The sequence below is a fragment of the Drosophila bipectinata genome, chromosome XL (genome assembly GCF_030179905.1).
Source record: "Drosophila bipectinata strain 14024-0381.07 chromosome XL, DbipHiC1v2, whole genome shotgun sequence".
NCBI lineage: Eukaryota > Metazoa > Arthropoda > Insecta > Diptera > Drosophilidae > Drosophila > Drosophila bipectinata.
The window spans coordinates 8,441,041-8,464,126 of record NC_091734.1 but is presented as its reverse complement, the minus strand read 5'-3'; the positions used below and the strand labels follow the sequence as shown (position 1 = coordinate 8,464,126).

General features: G+C 46.5%; 2 protein-coding genes across 6 annotated transcripts in view; both read right to left on the bottom strand.

The window, feature by feature from the left end:
- Positions 1-942: 942 nt before the first annotated feature.
- LOC108121642 (uncharacterized) overlaps positions 943-23,086 on the bottom strand; it is a 37,407-nt gene continuing 15,263 nt past the window's right edge. The window contains exons 2-10 of one of the 5 annotated variants that reach the window (XM_070278074.1): positions 9,268-9,430; positions 5,388-6,108; positions 4,980-5,202; positions 4,670-4,915; positions 4,169-4,606; positions 3,843-4,112; positions 3,632-3,790; positions 1,152-3,579; positions 943-1,083 (exon numbers count right to left, since the gene is read on the bottom strand). In XM_070278074.1, the coding sequence (XP_070134175.1) occupies positions 1,163-3,579; positions 3,632-3,790; positions 3,843-4,112; positions 4,169-4,606; positions 4,670-4,915; positions 4,980-5,202; positions 5,388-6,108; positions 9,268-9,377 (4,584 nt within the window). In that variant the 5' untranslated portion in view covers positions 9,378-9,430 and the 3' untranslated portion in view covers positions 943-1,083; positions 1,152-1,162. Of the gene's footprint in view, positions 1,084-1,151; positions 3,580-3,631; positions 3,791-3,842; positions 4,113-4,168; positions 4,650-4,669; positions 4,916-4,979; positions 5,203-5,387; positions 6,109-9,267; positions 9,431-23,086 lie in introns of those variants that run through there. The other 4 variants (XM_070278070.1, XM_070278072.1, XM_070278082.1 and 1 more) reach the window with 4 other exon arrangements.
- Positions 22,343-22,963, bottom strand: LOC108121734 (uncharacterized). The gene has a single exon (XM_043210090.2). It carries the CDS (start codon positions 22,861-22,863, stop codon positions 22,417-22,419), a length of 447 nt encoding a protein of 148 aa, XP_043066025.1. The 5' UTR covers positions 22,864-22,963; the 3' UTR covers positions 22,343-22,416.

Here is a 23,086-nt window from a genome sequence, read left to right as displayed (position 1 = left end):
ATCTACTCCTACTCCAGATAATAAATACAGATCCTGTTGCAAAGCTCGGTTGCTAGACGCGCTTTTATTAAAGATATTGAAGAAATCAATGAAGGACACATTGTGGCGGGGCTTAGAGGTCCACGCAATGAAGGGCCATTGTTGCCCCACAAAGGCCCACAAAGGCTTTTGGTACGCGGCTGCTGCTGCTTGTAATCTTGTTTTTCTTCGAGTGCCTAACAACCAATAATGTGAAAATAAAATGGCAATACAAAGGCGGCCCAGATTTATTTACAGGCGGCGGGCTTAAAGCCAATTTCAAAAGGCAGCCCGCCAGAAACCCCAAACAAGCGGCGGACAAACAAAACAGAAGGCCTATGCCCATGCCCATGCCTGTGCTACCACCCCCACAAACCGAATTGGGAGAGTGGGAGGGTAATACGCGTGTATAAAAGAATCAAAAATCTAGATTTTGATTTCAGATACTTCAGCGTCAGAGTCAGAGCGTTAGAGGCAGGGGGGATTTTCTGTTTTTTTTTTATTTTTATTTCACCCTCTAAGGGGTCACTCAGAGGGGCAGGCAAGTCAAGTGGCGCTTAGCATCCGAATCGGAATCCGAGGCCAGAGACAGGAGTAAGAAGACAGGAGTCCTTAGCAGGGCTTCCTATGAATTCCACTTCAATGAATTGAAAAATTGCCTTGAACAAATTTGATGCGCCGCTGCTACAGCTGCTGCTTTGCATTTCTACAGTGTATCTACGCACTCGTTCCGTCTCTGAGATACACGAGCTACTCCCAGATACAAGATACCAGGGGATACCAGGGGTTGGGTGGCTGCTAGCTCGACGTTTGACATTTGATAATGTCATTTGCCGCGTAATTGTTTTTTGATTTGATGCCCAGACCTCTTCCCCCCCCCGACATCTGGCTGTGAAAGTAAAAAAAAAAGACTCCTCCTCTGGGTGCCACGAATATACATAGTTTATTCATTAAATACATGAAATTTAATCGATAGCCACTGCCATCAAATATAGAGTGCCAAGTAAAAATATGAAAATATATCGAAATATATATATATATATATATAGTCATCTCAATAGGGAGCTGCAACGAGACAAAAAATAAAAGACATTAGACTCGGGTAGATGGAGTTTAGGGGGTATAACTACTACCAAGATGGTTCCTACTGGTACCAATCACATCGCAACTTGCCGTCTTCATCGATATCACACTTTCTTATATAATTCACCTCAACAATCAACAGCTCCTTGAAGTTCTTGGTGAGTGAAACCATTGTGGGATGGTCGATGGCCAGATAGCACTCCGGGTGACTGTTGACGAGATCCTCGAGACCTTTGAACCGCGACAGGTGCACAAGCTTGACCCGATGGTTGCCCTTGACATTCCGATCGGAACAGTAGAGATACAGCTCACATAACATATCCGGGTGTACACCGTTCTCGTTGCAGGCCACCCAGAATATATGGAGCAGCAACTCCGAATCTGTGGTCTCGTCCTCGTCCTCCTTTTTCTTTCGATTTTCAACTTTCTTCGATATCGACACCGGGGAGTACATCAGCAAATGGGGAACGTGCCCCGCAAAGTACAAATAGGGCGGAGGGAGCTCCGCGTTGATGATCCGCTCCGGCAATGGGATCTCACTCTTACCTTTCGGCATCATGGCCATGATGCAGAGGCAGTATAGGTGTTCGGGCGGGTACAGGGGAGAATGAATAAAAAAAGCCAACCGATCCCTTGCCCAGATCTCCTCGATGCGGCGACAGTGGTCGCTTAAGAAGTGTGCCATCAGCGTGGTAGAGACCAGCTCCATTTTGCAGCCCCTAATTGGACAGAGAAAGATCTTCTTGTTGTCCATGCGTTCCGAAGTATAGCGCCTGATGCTCCCCGGGCAAGGATTGAAGGTCAGGTGGTCCGGCCGTGGCAGAATCCCACGCTCGTAGAACTCCTGGACCTCGTGCAGGTTCGGGATCTGCATCGTCATCATGCCATCTTTGAAGGTATCGGCTCGTTCCGCCGCGTATCCCATGACGTGATCGTTGATGGCATGCACCCGACCCTCGTGCTTCAGGCTCCACGTCAGCAGCTCGGTACAGTCGAGTTCGTTCCAGATGGGGCGGTGTCCGCGCTCTTTGAAGTACGTCTCCGTTAAAAATACGGTGAACCGGCTACGCATCAGGAATCTGTCCTCCATGGGAAGAATCGTATCGATAGCTCTATTGTACAAAACCTTAAAGTATGTCACCACCATATAATAGGCTTTCACGTCCGTCAGAATAACCCTTTTCCCTCCCGGCTGGTTCGTCTTCTCGATAAACTTCAGCACCAGCTTATCCAGCGTCTTGTTCGACAAAGTATCGAGCTCATCGTACGATTGCTCATGCAGCAAATAATGAATGACAAGGAATCCTTCATTCACGAACCATTGAAAGTGGGGACCATCCGTGATGAGGCGCGACCGGTAGAAGTGCTCCATGTAGTGCCGAACCCGCCCGTGGTTCACCACCTTTAGGCCAGGCGGTTCCATCTGCCCCACACACAGGAGCGCCCACAGCGAGAATTCGTCCAGCTGGAAATGGGCTCGGAAGTCTCCCGCTTTCGGTATCTCAACTGGCTTACACATGTCTGGATCCAATTTATGGATAACCTCATTGCCACGCCAATCCCGTTCGACCCGGCGTTGCCACCTCAAGCCCGTTGAGGAGTAGATATCCGGCACAAAGTTGCCGCGCCCGAGGCTCAACGACACTGGCAGTCTGCATTCTGGATCAAACTCGTTTTCGGAATATCCCATGAAAAGCACGCCATCGACATAGCTTTCTTCTTCCTCGAAGTATTCACTTTCCTCAGTCATCTCCTTTGGATCCAATGCAAGTTTCTCGTCCTGATCCTGATCGCCCGAGCGAAATTCTAGCTTGGGAAGAACAGCTGCCTCCAGAGGATCCTCGGGCGTCACCCAGCTAGTCACAAACCGATGTTTCTTGACGCGTCCCTGGTTTATAAAGAGTTTCCTAAGCTTCAGGACGTGATCGGCCTGATCCTGAGATACCACCTCTTCGGACTCATTCTGCGCCAGCGGGTCGAAGCTATCTACTGATGGGACTTTGGGTAGAATCCAAAGAAATGGTGTTGGAGTCGGCTTAGTGTGCATGAGAGCCTGCAGAATGCACCGAGATTCGCGTTCTGTTGCCTTTGGTTTCTTGTCCCGATAAAAAAGCGAGTGGAGTTCCTTCGCATCCTTCGAGAGTTGGACGTGTGTTTTCCTCGATTCCAAAAAGCGAATCAGTCCTGGTTCTAGCGCCTTGTTTAAGGCCTCAATTTGTTTATCAATGGCATTCTTATGCTTCTTTTCATCTACTATAGTTGTGTACCCTTCCATTTCATGGTACAATATGCACCTTGTTCTTTCCTTTTTTTCCTCAATTTCGCTACTTTCTTCCAAGCTCTCGTACGTTTCAAAATCATCGTCCTCATAGGACCTAAAGAAAGCCGCGTACTTTTTGTTTTTTCCTATGTATTTCTTGTTCTTTGAAATCCCCCTCGATCCCCATTGAACGCAGCGCTTAGGATTCGCGAAAAGTTCTGGGGGATACCTGTTTTTTTGGGGGCTACCAAGAGAGCACAGTCTACTTACCTTGCATCTGTTTGATGGACTGCACCTTGCTCGGTTCCCTACCGCCACGTTGACCACGTCCGGCCACAGGCCTCGGCCAGTATCTTCCGCGCTTCGCTGTCTTCAGCTTTTCACGCTTGGCCCGGGCGGCGATGATGCGAGCTTGGGCTGCGGAATGGGCTTTACACCTTTCAGGATACGCGAAGCGGGCAAGAGAAACACTGTAACCTACCCGACGTCGATGGTCGAGAATCCTCCTCCTTCTGCGACTCCTCCGTCGGGCTCCTGAAGTCATAAGAAGACTCGCTCCGATCTTCGTGGAACTGCCTGAAGACGGTGCGGCCATCAAACAGGGGAATGAGTTCCGGGGCTGCGCCTGGAGTTCCGACTGGAGTGCAGGGTCGTGTGGGCCCATTCTCAACCCCGACAGAGGTGTTGCTGTCAGGAGTGAGTGTGATTGTGGAAGGATAGCGGCCGAGATCCCCGGAGCTCTGACTGCAGCCTGTAAGTTCAGTCGCGAATGAGTACGTATGTGTCCTTGTGTCTTAGATCACTTACCGCTTGTGGAGCTATCGTCACTGCAAGGTGTCGATACACTGGAACTGCCAGTGTTCTGGTTACTTGAGCCGCTACTGGTGCTGGGTCCTTCACTCGGCTGATCCCCGCTGCCATCATCGAGTGCCTGTCCATCTCCCTGTCCCTGACTGCCACCCATTGCCTGTCCTAGTCCCTCCGCTTCCCCATACTCACGTCTGTCCTGGCCCTCTCCAGGTTGTTGTTTGTCACCCTCTCCGGTATTGGGGGTATCCCCACAATTCTCGCCACGTTCTGATGCTCGTTCCGGTGGGGTTTCTTCGCGCACCTTGTTGGCACGGAACTTCTCGATGTGTTCCATGCCGAACTCGCAATCCAAATCAATCTCCAATGGTAGTTCCAGATAGGTTGTCTCTCGCAAGGGCGGGGCAGTATCCTTGCGTTTAGTCAACTTTTTGGGTTCTGCGAAAAATTTTGTTTCAAATTCGTTTTCAATTTAGTCCGTATCTCAGTCGAGGAGCTTACTCGAAGACTGAATTATCGGCTTGGAGTCTCTGTCAGCCGAACGATTCCCATTGACAGCCCATCTGGCACGGCCTCCTTGATCCCGGGCCAGGGGCTTGACCGTAGCCTGGCTCTGACCCAAGGACCTGACTTTGGGCACAGTTCCCGTGTACTTCTCGACTGGCTTTGGCTCTTCTTCGTGCTCCTGCTCTATGTTCAAAAAGAGCTCCATCTGCAGCACCAGACTGTCCACCAGGGTGAATATATCTGGTCGGATTGAAACATGTTACTACTACTCCTCAGACGACCCAGCTCTCCCGCCACAACTCACACTTGACGCGGCACGCGGGCGTCTTGCCGATGAACTCCGGGTAGAGGAAGGGCGTATCGAAGCCCTGGCCCATCCATTTGGGAGGCGTGCAGCGGCCCACAGTGACCGGAATGTTGAAGGAGTAGGGCGGCGTGAGGGACAAATCCTCCAGACGGGGAGGGCTGGCAGGCGAGTCCTCCGCCAGGGTCGGCAGAACCTGCCGCATCCGCTTTGAAGCCTGTAGCTGTAGATTGGGGAGGATTGTCAAGGGAAGGTGGCCCACTTTCGAGGGCCATTCTTAGGAGAATTTGGAATTTTGGAGGAATTTCCAGAAGAGAGGCCGAAAATTTTGAGTTCAGATGGCATCGGGAGAACCGGAAGAGAAGAAACATTTTCTTGGGGAGAGATCCGAAAGTGTAGAAAAGTTACCTCCAAGGCCCTTGCATTGAACTCCTCCAAGTCATTATCCGGTTCCTGCTCGATATCAGTTTCCGGCTCCGTCTCTGGCTCTGGCTCCGTCTCTGGCTCTGGCTCTGGCTCCGGCTCTGGCTTCGGGTCCTGCTCCGGCTCTGGCTCAGTCTCCTGCTCCGTCTCTGGCTCTGGCTCCGGCTCTGGCTCCTGCTCCGGCTCTGCCTTCGGGTTCGGCTCCGGCTCCTGCTCCGGGTCTGGCTCCGTCTCCTGCTCCGGCTCCGTCTCCTGCTCCGGCTCTGCCTTCGGGTTCGGCTCTGGCTCCTGCTCCGGCTCCTGCTCCGTCTCTGGCTTCTGCTCTGGCTCCGGTTCTGGCTCCGGCTCTGGCTCCGTCTCTTTCTCCGTCTCCTGCTCTAGCTCCGTCTCCGTCTCAGGTTTCGGTATCATCTCCAGAAGGCTCGTTGACGTCTCCTCCTTTTTTTCCTCCTCTTCGTAGAGACTCTCGCCCTCAAGATCCTCCGGTATCAGATCCTCTCTCCCCAGACCTATCATGGGGCAATGGCTGATTATGAGGTTCTGGAGCAGATGCTGCTCCTCGAAGAGCTGGTGCAGTTGGCTCTCGAGCGCGGCCTCGGGTGTGGAGGCCCGGCTCCGGATCCTTTCCCTGGCCCGCTGCCTCTGACCCGGACGGGGGGTTCGGGACCGGTCGGTGTTCGGCATAGCTGCGGCTGCGGGACTCCGCCTACAATCGATGGGTATTGGCAATTGGTTATTGGAACGTAGGGTATTGGCAATCGATTGCTCCGATGGACCGGCGCAGTAGCAGCCCGAAGGCGGCACCCCACAGGTCGAAAGAGAGCACCTGCTGTCCTGGTCTCTTTTTTTTTCTATCAAGTGTGTATGTATGAGTGTGTGTGTGGCTGCCCACAAAAGTAGGCAACAATACATGTATTCCTGGAAGTTTTTTTCGTAATATTTACCCCAAGAGTAGACCAGGGCAGTTGATGGGTAGAAAGCAAGAACAAAAGACCAGGAACGCAGCATGAAATTGGCAGTCACTGGCCCTCGGTCCATCCTGGTCATGGTCCTGGTCCTGGTGCTGGTCCCCGCCCACGCCCCCGGCCAACTGCAAATTGGGCTGCGTTTTATTTAGTTTTCGTTCTCTGGTCAGCCAGGCGATGTCAATTTCCGCAACAGCCCAACAGGATACAGCCAGAGAGAAATACCTAAAAATTGGTCTGTATCCTGGTATACCACCATATGGCTAGCTAGCATGGCTTTAAGAGTCCATGGTTGCTCCTCCCATCCTCCGATCGATGCTTTCCGCTCTTCCGAGTGGCGTTTCAAGTGCTGAATTAGACATTTATCGCCGCTCTCGTGTTCACTCAACCCATAATAGCCACCGACTAATAACTAACGTGGCCAGCTCAGCCCGAACCCTGACCCCTTGCGCAACATCAATTCTCCCTAGACACTATCAAGCCCCCCCCCCCCATCCCCCCACCCGACAAAGTTAGTTTACAGCAAAAGTTTAGCATAAAAAACAAACGCCAAATGGAAACAAAAAAATATAAAAAAAAGGCCAAAAAGCACATCATAAAAAATAGTGTGGAAATAAAGCAGGGGGTATGGAGAGGGGGTTCGGTCAAAAAGCTAGGGGAGGAGCCATGGGAAAAGCTGCACTGTATCCGAAAAAAAAACGCGGGGAACTGGGAGCTGGGAAATTCGTAAAGAAAAACCCAGGAGAGGGAGAAAAAAAAATTGGTTTGCAATGCATTCCATTTTTTTTTGTTCCTGGCATGCCAGCTTCACGCGAAGCTTTTCATTTGGTCCTGGCAGCCATTAGAGCAAAAATCAGGAGCAGACAACGAGGCGGATGAAATGGGAGGGGGGTGGATAGGGGGGCAGGAGCAGAATTTCCACACATGTGGAAATTGTGCGCGTTTTGCAGTTTTTTAATTGACCAACAAATTTATTTGATTCGTTAGCAACGCGAATATATATTCTCTTCCACTATCCCGGCTTCTCCCCCCCCCCCCCCCCCCCCCCACGAATAATAGTTTGGTCCTTCTTCAAGAGGTCCTTTACTGCGACTAAAGCTAATGCTCTGATGTCCGATTTAAAACGTCCAATAAGCCCAAAACACAAAGCCTACACAACCGCCTACAAAAACCCCTCTGGGCTGGAGCTCCCACGGACGAGATTCGAGTCCAAGGGTAATTGAAATTCAAACGAGGGGGGGATGGAGAGCAGAACAAGGACACGCACAGGACAGGACTCTTGTCTCTTGTTGTTTCTAAGGATTACATATTGGTAAACAACGATTACAACAACCAAGAACGGTCCGATGGTAACGATAACTTATTGTGCTACAAATTGCTTTGTTTGCCCGGCCGACGCCCCTGGATTTTGGATTTTAGATGACTGAGAGGGAGAGGGAGAGGAGCAGGGGCTGGGGCTGGCTGTTTGATTTGATTGTTGACTTTATTGGTCAGTGCGGCATGTTGGAGCTTTGGTTTGCTTGGCCCCCGCACCCACTGATACTTAATCTATGATTACAATCAATTAAACGCTACACTCGACTAATTTATTGTCGTCGGAGTCTCAGTCTCAGTCTCCAGATCGGACAAAGACAAGTAGCCGCTCGCGTATATAGAGTATACCTCGTAAAATCATCAAATTGGTCTTTCTACCAAAGCCCCCGCCCCGCTCCCCCTTAACCAGCCCCCCTCCGTTCTGCCAATAAAAATTTTTTGGCAGCAAAAAAAAAAAACAAAATCAAAGCGTCGGAAGCACTTTGTCGGCGGCTGGCTTGTTACTTTTTCGGATTCTGATTCTGATTTGGATTTGGGATTGGGATTGGGATTGGGATTGTTGTGTTGCCTTATCTTTATGGCTTGATCTTGCTGCGGGCTGTTCTCTTTCTGGCCTGGCTGTCTGGCTGGCCCTCTGGCCAGTTTGGAGCACAAATCCCAAGTGAGAGTTTATATCAATGCCCCCAGGCTGTGGGCTGTACAAGTCAATAAAATATGGTTATGAAGCAGGGAGTATACCCTTTCAAGGGATAGGGTAACCTCGCCAGGCGACCTTGAATTCTAAGCCAGCAATACTGCACCAGAAAACTCAATCAAATCCAAAACACATGCAAATGCCAGGGACAGGAACAGGACCAGGACCAAGGGAGAGGACATCAAAAATTCCTTTTAATGATGCAATTGGAATTTGATGACTCGGAAAACTGAACAGCGGCGGCATCCATCGTCCATCGTCGCAATCAATGCAAGGACACTTTCGACCAGGATTCAACCCGGATTCAGCCATCCAGCCAGGTAAATTGCAACCAATAATAATGAATAATTGAAAATCCAATCAAACACCAAATGAAAACGGAGGCCGCCAGTCTCTCACACTGTCAGCAGACACGGATGTGGCACGGTGGCACGGTCCGGCACATATGGCTGGAGTATGAGTGTGTGTCCTTTGGTGGCTGGTGTTGATTTTGCCGGCTTTATCGAAGGACATTAGCAAACGTTGTTGGGTCGTTCGGGGCCCTCGCCCTGCAAATGCAATCAAACACGCCGGCCCCACCAACATCCAACATCCTGGCTGCAGGATGTAAACCAAAGCAACCTGCATGGATGACACCCCAGGGACAAAAGTCAATGAATGGTAATAGGTGTCGACATGGCCTCCTGCCTCCCATTGCCAGTGCCAGGGCCAGTGGCAGTGCCAGTGCCTGTGTTTTGGGCGAGAGGCGTGGCATGGCGTGGCGTATGTTTGTTGTTTTTGCTGATTGCCACTTTCGGCAATAGATCGAATGGACTTTGCTTTCAGGCCAGGCACTGGGAATGGGAATGGGACTAGGACTGGGAATTAGAATGACACTTGGCGGCCCTCTTACCTCGCAAAAGGAGCAGCATTCATTAATTGCCAGTTGAATTGAGTTTGACTTGAGTTCTTCTTTCCAAGAAGAAAGAGCAGCTCCTGGCTCGAAGGACCACCCCATCCCATTTGTGCCACATCCTGTTTTGATTTAATAATTTCATTTTTTAGCAATTCTTTCGCTGAAAAAAAATAAACAAACAATCAGATTCAGAGGCTGGCACATATTGAAAGTGCCCCCGGGGGTCTACCAGCCCTCCTCCGCTGCGACCCGCGTCCTGTGCCAGAAGACAACACACCCACTCGTATTTATGATTACAATTAATTACAAGCAAATATGCCTCAAATTGAGTTTCTGAGTCTCTCAGTTCGGTTTCGGTTTGGGTTACGGTTTGGGTTTCGGTTTTCTGTCTGTCGAATGTTGTTCAATTACCGTGTCCCGCTTGTTTTTGTTTTGGTTTGTCTGCCAGCATTGACTCCCATACTCCCATATTGCCACACTGCCACGCCTCCTTTTCCATCACGGCTACAAAATGACAACCGCGAGCGTTTTCGGCTTTCCGCGAAACTGCAATAAAGGGAGCTAGATGGATGGATGGATGGATGGATGTGCGGCATCAACATGTTGCACAAATATAAACATAAATCAATTAACATTTTTCGACCAGCCACGTCTGCACTGCCAGAAATCGGGAGATGGTACTATGCCAGTATCATGGGAGAACTTTACCCATTTTCTCTCACTGTTTGGTGTGGAAATTGCAAAACAGGATGTGGTGGCCCAAAATTTCGACGAGGCGCCTCCGGGTGCCATTTTCCGAATCGACAGTTTTGCAGCTGCCGTCAGTGGGTGGTGGGAGTGTTGCCTACTTTTAGGCGCAGCAAGCTAAATGACTTTTACAGGTCTACAGGAGTGGATCAGGACCTTCAAATGGGCCATCAATGGGTATCTCACGTAAGACCAGATAGTCTAGTCTACCACCATATGGAGTATATATGTATATGCCGACAATGGCCAGGCCCAACAGTCGAACTGGAAACCAAAAAACTTGTTTCATAAATTTTCTATTCAAAATGTAATTAAACCCTTGCCCGGCTCAGCTGCTCATCTAATTACAGGGAATGTCAGCCAGCCCATGACCATGTCCCCAAAAAAGGATGCCCAAAAAGGATACAGAAGGATACGCAATATACTCGATAATTGCAAACGAAAACCAGAACACCCAGAAGCAGCCCCAGAACACCCCAGAAAATAAAAGCCATCGTGCTTGGTCTACTTCCATAAATATCTTCAAAGTCATTAAATTTCACACATGTTGGCGGTGCGCAGAATTGTTTTAATTTTAAAATTATTGTCATTAATTGATTTTTGATACAGCCGTAGAGCTATAGAACTGTAGAGTTATATACATAGAGCTGGGGGACCCGCCCATAAATCTCCTCGTCCGTGTGTGTAAATCCGTAAGGGTTTCGGGGGTTGGAGCCCCTGCCCCCACCCCCTTACCAAATAATCACTCGACTCCTGAATAAAAGGGGTACTAAAAAGGGGTGGTGGCAGATGTGTCGACTTGGGCCACTAGGTGGAGAGGGGGGGAGAGGGGGTAGAGGGGCACTGGGGTGGCTAAACGGCCACGGCTCGAATATTGAGACCATTATTTTTGTTTAATTACGTTACGGGCGTTAATGGGCCGAAAGCTAGTGCTTCCAAAGGCACTAGATCTAGTCTTTCAAGAGACACATTAATTCCCAGCCAGAATTTGAATTTCTTTTTTTTTTTTTTTGTTGTTTAATTGAATATGGAGTTGCAGTGGAGAGTCATGGGATTTGGAATAGATAGGAGGTATTGAAGAAACTACATGTTGTAGAGGTTTTTCTAGAAGACTTACTACAGATACTAGAAAGTATGTACTTTTATTAGAAAGCCTTCTAGAAGAGCCTTCGTTGAGGGTTTTGAGAAAGAGTCTTTGAGAGGCTGTATGTATTGAGAGACCTCTTCTAAAAGGAACCTCTTCTCTGAAGGTAGTTTATATAGTCTAAAGAGACTATAGTCAATAGATTTAGATAGAGCTCTGTTAGAAGAGCTTGTTATATGGGATTTTTTTATACTAAAGAACGATTTGTTTTACGGGTTTGCCAAAGAAGCTAGTTCCAGGGGGTTAAGCGATAGACTCCACATTAAAGAAACTACTTCTATAAGAACCCTTCTATCGAGAAGAGCATTCTCTTATTCTCTACAATCTTTTAAAGAGACTATATATATTGGAGAAACCTCAGGTGTTATAACCCTTCTAAAAGTACCTCTTCTCTAATAGTTTTAGATGGAATATATTGAAGAAACATCTGACATTAGAGCTCTGTTAGAAGAGCCTTTTATATGGGATGTGGGTAGAGACTATATTGAAGAAACTAAATGTTGTGGGGTTTCCTAAAGGGGCCCATCCACAGGCGAGCATGTTCGACGAACATGTTGTGCTCGACGAAATTTTTCCTGTGGATGGTAGTGTTTGTTGTCAAATTTTGTGTTCGTCAAAATGTTCGAATGGAATTGAAATCGTTCTATTTTGACAACGTTGGCAACAACATGTTCGTAAATGGATGGCAATGTTGGCACGAACGTCAGTTTGAAAAAACGTTTTGGTAGAGAAAAATGAATAAAAAGTGCAATATTATTTTGCAATATTATTTATGGCAAATACTTATTGCCATAAGTGCAATTACAGTGCCGCTGTCGTTGTCCGTTGACATGTTGACAGTTAGAAAATTTGTTGAAAAATGATGTTCGCACGAATGTTGGCTCTAGTTAAGGGGCCCATCCACAGGCGAGCATGTTCGACGAACATGTTCGCCTACTTCAATTTCATTTTCCCCACTAACTAGAGCCAACATTCGTGCGAACATCATTTTTCGATAAATTTTCAAACTATCAATATGTCAACGGACAACTATAGCGGCACTCTAATTGCACTTATGGCAATAAGTATTTGCCATAAATAATATTGCAAAATAATATTGCACTTTTTATTCATTTTTCTCTACCAAAACGTTTTTTCAAACTGACGTTCGTGCCAACATTGCCATCCATTTACGAACATGTTGTTGCCAACATTGTCAAAATAGAACGATTTCAATTCCATTCGAACATTTTGACGAACACAAAATTTGACAACAAACACTACCATCCACAGGAAAAATTTCGTCGAGCACAACATGTTCGTCGAACATGCTCGCCTGTGGATGGGCCCCTTTAGTGGGGAAAATGAAATTCAAGTAGGCGAGCATGTTCGTCGAACATGCTCGCCTGTGGATGGGCCCCTTAAAGAGCTAGTTCCAAGGCTAGTTCTTCTATGAGAACCCTTCTAGAAAAGCCTTCTCTGAATGTTATGAAATATATATTATATATTAAAGAATCCTCGTGTATTACAACTCTTCTAAAAATACCTCTTCTCTAAAGTTTGTGGCATTATCCTTCTGTTAGAGGACCCTGTTATACGGTATTGGAATGAACACTATATTAAACAAACTACATCTATGAGAACTCTGCTAGTAGTAGAAACCACTAGTAGGTGAACTCCACTCTACTCCCACCCATGTGGTCCAGATCTCCCAGTAATCCTAGAGAGCTAGAAATGGCGCTCGCCGGACCAATTTGTGACACGTTTCCGACACGTTTGCCATGTCGATTTTTCTTGAGCCCCCGGCCCAAGGAAAAGCTTGTCGTTTGTCGCCCCTACTCATATATATTTTATAACTGTAGACGGGAACGGCGATACATATCAAGTGGGTGCTGGGTGATGGGTGTTGGGTGCTAGTGGGGTTGGGGGTGGCAGCGTACCTGTGTTCTTGTCGGATGGGTGGTGGTTGAAAGATAAACGTCCCTGCCGTTGACTCATACGCAAATTTTTGCTCACATGATAGACACCGAGAGAAAACAGGGGTTATATTGAAATTATAGAGAGCCTTAGAGGAAGACCATATAGTATAATTTTTCTCTCAGTGTAGTGACTTGGCCCTGTCATAGCCGCCGCTACTGTTCTTAATGGCTTGATGGGTTTAAAGTCGTGTAGCTCCATTTTGTTTTCTTATTTTTATACCCTTGCAGAGGGTATTATAATTTTGGTCAAAAGTGTGCAACGCAGTGAAGGAGACATCTCCGACCCTATAAAGTATATATATTCTTGATCAGGATCACCTCCTGAGTTGATATGAGCATGTCCGTCTGTCCGTCTGTCCGTCTGTCTGTCCGTCTGTCTGTCCGTCTGTCTGTTTCTACGCAAACTAGTCTCTCAGTTTTAAAGCTATCGTCTTGAAACTTTGCACACACCCTTCTTTCCTTTGCACGCAGTATATAAGTCGGAACGGCCCGGATCGGCCGACTATATCCTATAGCTGCCATATAACTGATTGATCGGAAATGGTATAACTTTTGTGTTTTTAGAGTTAGAGAGTTCAAATTTGACATGAGAGCTATTTTTGGCAAAATAATACGATATGCCAAATTTCGTAAGGATCGGCCGACTATATCTTATAGCTGCCATATAACTGAACGATCGGAAATGACCCAACTTTCGTGTTTTTGAAGATAGAAAGCTGGAACTTGGTACAGATTATATAATTGGTCAGTTGATCCGACCTACCAAATTTCATTAGGATCGGCTGACTATATCCTATAGCTGCCATATAACTGAACGATCGGAAATGGTATTTGGTAGAAATATCAACTTTCGTATTTTTGAAGATAGAAGTTTGGGACTTTTTTTAGATTTTGTATTGTAATAAATTGGATTATATATTCCTATTCCCATAAGGATCGGCCAACTATATCCGATGTTTGCGATATATATCCGGTTTTAACTGCAAGGGTATATAAACTTCGGCTCCGCCCGAAGTTAGCATTCCTTTCTTGTTTATTTTTTTTTTTATTCGACGAGGGGGTGCGTCAATGTATCGCCCACAAAACATCGAGGCACACACAATACATTTATCTGGCTATATATACATATATGCAAATACAAGCACATACACATACATACATACGTATGGACGTTGAGATTCAGATTGGGATTGGGATTGGATTGCGGGCGCCCGTCCGCCTGGCTAAAGTATCTTATGGCTTTAATAACTTTAGTGCCGCTACGTGCCATTGATCCTTGATGTACGAGCAAGGATGTGCCCCATTTTGGAGGCTGAACTACACATCAGCCGGGTACTTGGGGCTTGCAATTCCACTTGGAGGACTTGGAGGATGCTTTAAGATTCAGTTTCAGGAGGAAAATAAGCAAACAATATGCTACGGTAGGGAATTAAAACTGATACTCAGGGCATGTGGATTTCGTCTCGATTTTTTGTCCATGGATGGGACCTGCCAAGGACCTTGCCCACCACCACCCCCTCCTGGCATCAATTCGTCCAATTGCTCTTCCTAGTTTGGCATTTTTTTTCCCCGCGACTTTCCACAGTCACTTTTTATTCGCCGCTTTTTTGATGGGCCATTCCGCCCGCTCGCTTTTCGGCATTATGCATAAATTTCATTTTCCGCCAACCACCCCCCACCACCCAACACCCCGGCACCCCAGCACCCCTCTCATTTATCCGCCACTGGTTATTGTTCATTTTTTGTGCATTTTGTATTTTATTTTTGTTATTTATTCACGAGTGTGTGTGTGTGTGCGGGTGTGGGGTGTAGGGTGTGGGGAGTGGGTGTGCAGCTCTATGTTATTAATCTTCGTGGGAGCTATTGCTCTTTCGCGGGGCATCTAGCAGGAGAGAGGGGGGTGGGGGGTACAGGGTGCGTTCATTTGTGTATGAAATTAAAATCACACCCATGAGATGTCCCAGAAAATCATCTCCTATCCCCCCACCTCCACCCCTCCTCATTCCTCTTTCTTTTGGATTTTTCCAAGGAAAAAATGGCCGACCCGCGGGCAGTGGCATTCCGAAGAAATAAGAAAAATCACCGGACCCTCGGCCATATGGACGGACTGTCGGCCAGCAAATATATAACAACTGTAAATTGAGTTGTTGCCCTTTCGCCACCGAGATCCACCGAACTTTTGCCCACCGCCTAATTCATTCATGAAACCGTTGCCCCAGCTCCGCCTCCATTTTCCAAGAGGGCAGAGGGAGAGGTGGTATGGTGGAGTATGGTGGCAGCATTGCATTTTCCTGCTTAGCATACAATTGCCACATTAACTTGCCAGGCCAAGACAAATCGCACAGAGACCAGGGTAGAGGAGCAGAGTGCCATTTCGCACCAAAATCGCCCAAGGGCAGGCTGGCCAAAATCGAAACAAGTTTTGGTGGAAAAATGCCTTTTTCGCAAAGTGCATTTCGTGCCTGGGGGCTCGTGGCAGCTGAGATCGAACCAAAAAATGCACTAAGCCCTACTACATACAACAGTATACGTTGTATATTATGTAAAGCCAGATTCAGGGAGTAGTTTGGGTCTAGACCTACTCCCCGAATGGCAGCTATTGCCTATTCCCGACCAAGTATAGAGTATTTTTTGGCCAAATACTACAGCCTCCAAAGATGGCAGACCAAGGAGGAGGAGGAGGAGGAGGCCCTGGATGAAGGAAGACGGAGCAGAAACAATTTTTAATGTGTTTGCGCTTCAGCCCAGAGTTGGCGTTGGGCCCATTTTTCTTTGGCTTGTTAGACGTTGCTGGCCAAAACGAACGCGAACGCGAACGAGAGATTCCAAAACACTTTGCCACAAAAGGTTCCAGCTTGAAGTCATAGACTGAGAATAATCCAGTTCGGCAGGAAACTAATAATAAAGCTGGAAAGGTCTCAGAAGAAGGTCTTCTTTCTCAGAAGAAATCAATAGATTTTAGTCTTATAACTACATAAACTACTGTCTTTTAACTCCAAACTGACAAGACCTCTTCTCTCAGTGCCTCAACAAGTTGGAAATGCAACAGACATCGGCCCGTGTTGCTGTTGTTGTTTATGATATGTCAGTTGTTGCAGTTGTTTGAAGAAGTTGTAAGAAATAGCGAGCCTATGAGCCTATGAGGAGGAAGGAAAGGAGCCACTAGACAAATGGGCTCCGGCACAGTGGAGCAAACTCCGCAAACTGCGATAGGGCCGAAGAGATTCACCCACCCATGAAATTAGAGAAACTACCAAAACCAAGAACTAACAATCCAAGACTTAAGACTATAGATTAGTGTGGCAAAGTCTTCTACTTCTCTATAACAATTTTTTTTTCGAGTGCACATGCAAATGCAAATGCCATGGCTGGGATGCCTCGTCTCATAATGAAACCAAAACTAAGACGAAATCTGGTGATGGATTACGACCTGCCTTTGGGCAGGTTCTTCTGCAACGTTGTGCTTCTTCGGCTGCCATGGGAGACAATTCATTTATTAAACTGCACTTAGCATCAACACCACATCATCATTAATATTAACCGGCCGCAGACCGGGATTGGACACGGCCAAGGTGTTAACAATGTTGGTTCCTCGTGTCGTCGTGTCGGCGATCCCAGGTCCCAGATCCCAGTTGACCATCAATTCGGGTCTAGTACAGCGATTTGTACTTGCGAGTTAACACGAGGTATCCGGGAATGTGGGATTGGCCGGGAAGCCACAACTGCAGATTGCATTTTAGGAACAAAACATGCCACAAATCGAAGGGAAAACTTTTTTAAAAACAAAAAAAATTTGAAACTAGGAGGAATATCTTTTCGCAACAATGTCCAGCTTAGCCTGAAACAACCTACACCCAAGTCTGTATCTCAGCCAATTCTTATCCGATCCCTGAGAGGGATACCTCAAAAGCTTTCTTTTTCAATTCTCCTTCATTCTGCATCAAAATATGGATACAAAATATTTTTTGAATTCTTTTCCAAATTTTTGCCATGGACCCCCTTAAAAATCCACGAAAACCCCTAGTTGGCCCGAAAGGTGCCTGTATCTCAGCCAATTCTTATCCGATCCTTGAGAGGGATACCCCAAAAGCTTTCTTTTTCAATTCTCCGTCATTCTGCATAAAAATATGGATACAAAATATTATTTGAATTTTTTTCCAAATTTTTGCCATGAACCCCCTTGGAAATCCACGAAAACCCATACGTGGCCCGAAAGGTGCCTGTATCTCAGCCAATTCTTATCCGATCCTTCAGAGGGATACCCCAAAAGCTTTCTTTTTCAATTCTCCGTCATTCTGCATAAAAATATGGATACGAAATATTTTTTGAATTTTTTCCCAAATTTTTGCCATGAACCCCCTTGGAAATCCACGAAAACCCCTAGTTGGCCCGAAAGGTGCCTGTATCTCAGCCGATTCTTATCCGATCCTTGAGAGGGATACCTCAAAAGCTTTCTTTTTCAATTCTCCGTCATTCTGCATCAAAATATGGATACCCAATATTTTTTAAATTTTTTCCAAATTTTTGCCATGGACCCCCTTGGAAATCCACGAAAACCCATACGTGGCCCGAAAGGTGCCTGTATCTCAGCCAATTCTTATCCGATCCTTCAGAGGGATACCCCAAAAGCTTTCTTTTTCAATTCTCCGTCATTCTGCATCAAAATATGGATACCCAATATTTTTTAAATTTTTTCCCAAATTTTTGCCATGGATTCCCTTGGAAATCCACGAATCTCCATAGGTGGTCCGAAAGGTGCCTGTATCTCAGCCAATTCTTATCCGATCCCTGAGAGGGATACCTCAATAGCATTCTTTTTCAATTCTCCGTCATTCTGCATCAAAATATGGATACCCAATATTTTTTAAATTTTTTCCAAATTTTTGCCATGGACCCCCTTGGAAATCCACGAAAACCCCTAGTTGGCCCGAAAGGTGCCTGTATCTCAGCCGATTCTTATCCGATCCCTGAGAGGGATACCTCAATAGCTTTCTTTTTCAATTCTCCGTCATTCTGCATCAAAATATGGATACCCAATATTTTTTAAATTTTTTCCCAAATTTTTGCCATGGACCCCCTTGGAAATCCACGAATAGATTGCCCGGAAGGTGCCTGCATCTCAGCCAATTCTTATCCGATCCTTGAGAGGGATACCTCAAAAGCTTTCTCATTCAATTCCCCATCGTTCTGCACCCAAATATGGATCACCAAAACTTCTTAATATTTTTTTCCAATTTTTTCTGATGGACACTCTCGAAAAAGGGTAAAAGAGAACTCAAGGGCGAATCAAATCAATAAGATGGTCCGAAGATGAGATGGATGCCCCCTTGGCCCCTTGGGCCCCCTGGCCTAGACCCTCTTAACCCCTTGACACCCAAACAAAATCGACGGAGAGAGAAAGAGAAATGTCAAGAACTCATGTTCAAATGTCAAACTGAACCGACAAACCGTTAATTAGCAAATCAAAGATATGCCACGCCACAGACACACAGTCAGCGAAAGCAGGTGGGGGTCTAGGTTGGGGGTTGGGGAGGTTGGGGAGGTTGGGGATGCGAGGATCCACAGCCACACCACTGACAGCTCACAAAATCCGACAGTTGCGCACATTCGAAAAAAGATCAATGAAATTGTGAAAGAAGCTGAAGAAATCCAGCAGACGGCGAGCAATTAAAAGGCGAGGGGAGCGGGGCAGTTCAGGTGAGGTGCAGGACACTGAGAAAAATCAGGATTATTTAATTAAGTTATGATTAAGTTTTATTTTCAGATGGTTAAGGTTTAAACTGGTAGATTGTTTTCCCAATAAGAGTTAAAAATAGAAAGAATCTCTATCTTTTCTTTCAGTGCAAGGCCAATGGAGCGGCGAGGGAGGCAACCGAAACGTTTAAAGCGCCCAAAGGCCGTCAAGCTGTCAGGGATACGTATATTCGCAGATCGCCACGGTTCGGCTTTGGTTTAGGTTCAGAATGGTTCGGTTTGGGTTTGGGTTTGGGTTTGGGCCTGGACCTGGAACTTACATACTGTCGTTGTCAATCATAAGTCGGGTCCAGTCGGTGGAAACTGGAATCCTTCCATACCATGCCCCTCCGACTGACCACCGGGCTTTCGACCAAAAACCTGATTCAGTCTTCCAGGGGGGAGTGGAATGGAGGGGTAGAAAAGCGATCTAAGCTCTTCTAACAGTCGCAATCGCAATCGCAGTTGTAGTCGCATCTGTCGGATTTGCATTACCACGTCCGACTTGCCTTGAAATTATGTGAAATTGATCAATTTCAACGTGGCTGTGGCAAGTCTTCGTCTCTGGACTCTGACTCTGACTCTTCCTTGAGGAGAGCTTTGGATGCTTCGGCTGGAGAAGAACATTTAATGTAAAATGTCAATCAAAAATCGCACAGAATGGAAAAAACAACTTTGAAAATTTAATTAGAAATGTGTACACGTTTGTGGCACATTGAAGTCGCCTGGGAAAATGGCAAATGGAAAATCTCCGGCGACTGCTCAATTGAAGCGATGAGAACCTCTCTCTGGAAAGTGTAAGGAGCTCTACTAATTATAGAAAAATGTCCAGATATGTAAAGATTCCCAGAAGGAGCGAGAGACCATGCATTAGTTCTCATCTTAAATCGGAGTTAGGGTTTCATGGAAATTCGAGGTTGGCTTTTCCCCCCCATCCTAGTCAGCTTTCCACACAACACACGGATAATATGAAGACATAACTCAGAGTTTAATGGCTATAAATTCAAAATTTTCGCTGGAAATTCTTGTAAGACCAAAAAAAAATACAAAGACGAGCAGGCGACTAAATAATAACAATAATGGTTGTAAAAATAATCGTAAACCAACCCGTCTGGCAAATGGTGAGAAAAGACGAGTTTGTTGGCAATCAAACCCGATGGACTTGGACTTGGAGTTGGCTTTTTTTCTTAATTTTTTTATAGCACTTCCCAATTAGAAATCCAGTCGGCCGACTTCAAAAAAAAAAAAAAACCTAAAAAACTTGTGTATTAATTTGTCAACCTCTGAATGGGCCACTGAAGCAGCCAAGACTGGAGTTATCAATGGGCGGTGGTTTCATGCTAATTTAGTTATAAAAAAAAACATTTTTTTTTCAAGAGCCAGAGAGTACCAGAGTGCCGAGGTTGAGTACCCGACTGCGGTCATATATCATATTTTTCTTGTTTGTGTTTCGAGATTGTTTAGTTTAATGCCTGATTTCTTTGAATTTCATAATTACACGGCTTTGACCGCTCCACCGGTAACTGTTTTTATTTTTTTTTTTTTTTTGTCAGCTTTTCTTGAATGAACTTCGACTTAGAGGTAGAGTTGGTAACTGCTTACTTGCTAACTGGTTTCTGTTAGCCATTCCGTACTCTCTGCCTTAATTAATTATTGTTGTATAATTTGTAGCTGTAGCAGCAGAAGTTTCATGAATGGTTCGCATTTTCACACATTTCCGGTACAGTTGCTACAGAAAAACAGGAAAAATAATAATATTAAGTAGAAGCCCCCCCTCCCCAATTGGACCGCCCCATGTTGGCCAAAAAAGGGCGTTGTGGGCAATGTCAATCAATTGGTTCGTGGACTGGGTTGGCTGCTCGATCTCGGCTATGTATCTGTATCTGTATCTGTGTCTGGAGCTGGTCTCGAGCTAAAATGGCAGCTGACTGACAGACAGATCGAAATGCCAGTCAGTTGGAGTTGGAGCCTGGGCTCTGGCCTGGCCAACAACACAGAGAGAAGCAGGCAAAAAAAAAAAGCTACCAACGGCAGCAGTGATCTGAAATTGTGCCGAGGACTGGTCCCCGATAATAGGGATGATATCGTGTCACGAGGAATATAGGTCTCTTATGCTATAGTACTGGATTCACTGGTCCATAAGGTCCATCACTAAACCACCGATCCAGCAACTGGTAGTGGAAGTGGACCCTGGAGGTGGGGCTGCCACGATTCGTAGCCAGCCAAATCGATCGAACTGCCGTCATTAAACAGAAAACGGAGCAAGTAAGGCAACAAAGGCCATGGAGGACTCCACCTCCTCCACCACCTCCTGCTCCTCCTTACTCCTCCTTAGTCTATCTATCTCTCTCTGGCTAATAACTCTTTTCCTGCCGCCGATTTGGCAACAACAGCAGCCCTGATCTGCAGCTCCACCGTTCCTTCGATCGCCTTCCATTAATTTCCATGTTGGCCACAATTTGACTTCTGTTCAGAGCTCCCTCTACCTCTCCCTGTCCCTGTCCTTGTCCCGGTACTCGTGCCATCCCTTTCTGCCACCGAGATTCTGCAAATTGGAGAACCGTGATTGCCAAGGCACGCAATTTGCGCTTGAATGGAAAATGAAAACAAAATCTGCAACAAATTGGAAGCCAATAATCAAATGTCAGTCAGGCTCCGCCCCCCCGCAATCTACAGGGCACCCTGCCACTCATTCAACCCGTCAGTCAGTCAGTCATTCAGTCAGTTAGTCATTCAGTCAGTTAGTCAAGCGGACTGACCGCCACTCTTCAGGGCTCATTATTCAAACTCGACTCGCACGGCGAGAAAAAAGGAGGAACTATATCTTCAAAGACTTGTAGGGATGTAGGGTCCTAACCCTTCTTTTCTCTCTGTGTAGTGCCCTGTATCCCCAGTGCCTCAAGCTGCGAGCTTGTCCGATTCGGCTGTCTATTCTTTGGAGCGTTTCTCGAATTCGATTTTGATTTGATTTCAGAAACCGAGTCGGTTAAGCTTCACGCTTTGCCAGCCGGGTGTTTTAATTAGTTCGTTCGGTTCGGCCCTGGGGATCAGCTACGAATTCCAATTCGGCCAAAACCGATATTGTTTATTGGTAATCCACATTACCCACAGATCCAGTCTACATGCCACCGCCACCACCGCTTGTACAATTGGCAATAAAAAATTTCAAACACATTTTGACACAATTTTAATAGTCAATAAACCCCGATGGTACTGGATTGTTGACAAATCGATAAACAGCTCAATTAACATGTTGATGCTCCTCCAATCCACTGGAATCCACTCCCCTCTCATAAATCAAACCATTAAAAAATCCATCAGGAATTCGGTTCAATATCCATTTTTGTATGCGCCACCCGATCCGGTGCACAATTATGCAAAGTGAGCTGTCATGCGAGCTTTTCGATTAGAAAAGAAAAATCCCATTCGGCTGGCACTTTGGAGAGGGGGTGGGGGGGTGGTGGATCATTTTTTATAATTAAAAAAAAAAAAAACAGAAAGAAATAAAATCTAAGGACGCGTCTTGGACGATATGATTCACGGCTCAACAAAACAGGTCCACTACTAAAAGCTAAAGGAGAGCTGAACTTTGCGGGGCTCCTCGGGTGGACTTGGTGGACTGTGGTATTGGGGGATGAAGGCCTCCTTGTCCGGAGATCCAACGCGGTGAATGTCCCGGCCGAGTCGCAACTTTAGTGGAGACTTGCAGCGCAACTGCCGATTGCCATCACCCGGAGGCGAGGGTGAGGGCGAGGGCGAGGGCGAAGGCGAGTTCGACTTCGAGTTGGAATTCGAGGGCGTTATCTGCTCCGGATTGCGCATGGTACGCAAGTAATCCTCCAGGGTTAGGGTTTGCAGGCCCTGCAGGGAGCTCACCGAGGTGTCGTTGATGTTGAGGCTGGAGAGGAAATCCCCAACGGAGGCATAGTGAACGGCCTTTCGACGGCACCGGCTATGGTCCAGCTCCTGATCGCTGCTGGTACTCCGGCATTCCACTTGATCTTCGTCCATTTTTGGGCTATGAATTTGATATACTCTTCAATTTGGTGATCTTGGGATTTGGGTAACAGTTTGGGGATTCTTACTTTGAATGAATTTATTCCACAAGCCAACTATCTGGATGCCTCAGAACTAGTGTAATCCATCACCTGGACCCATCAGCCCCCATGAAGATATTTCAATAATTCAATCACGTGGCATCGTATCGAATAATTGAATATGTCATCGTGTTGAG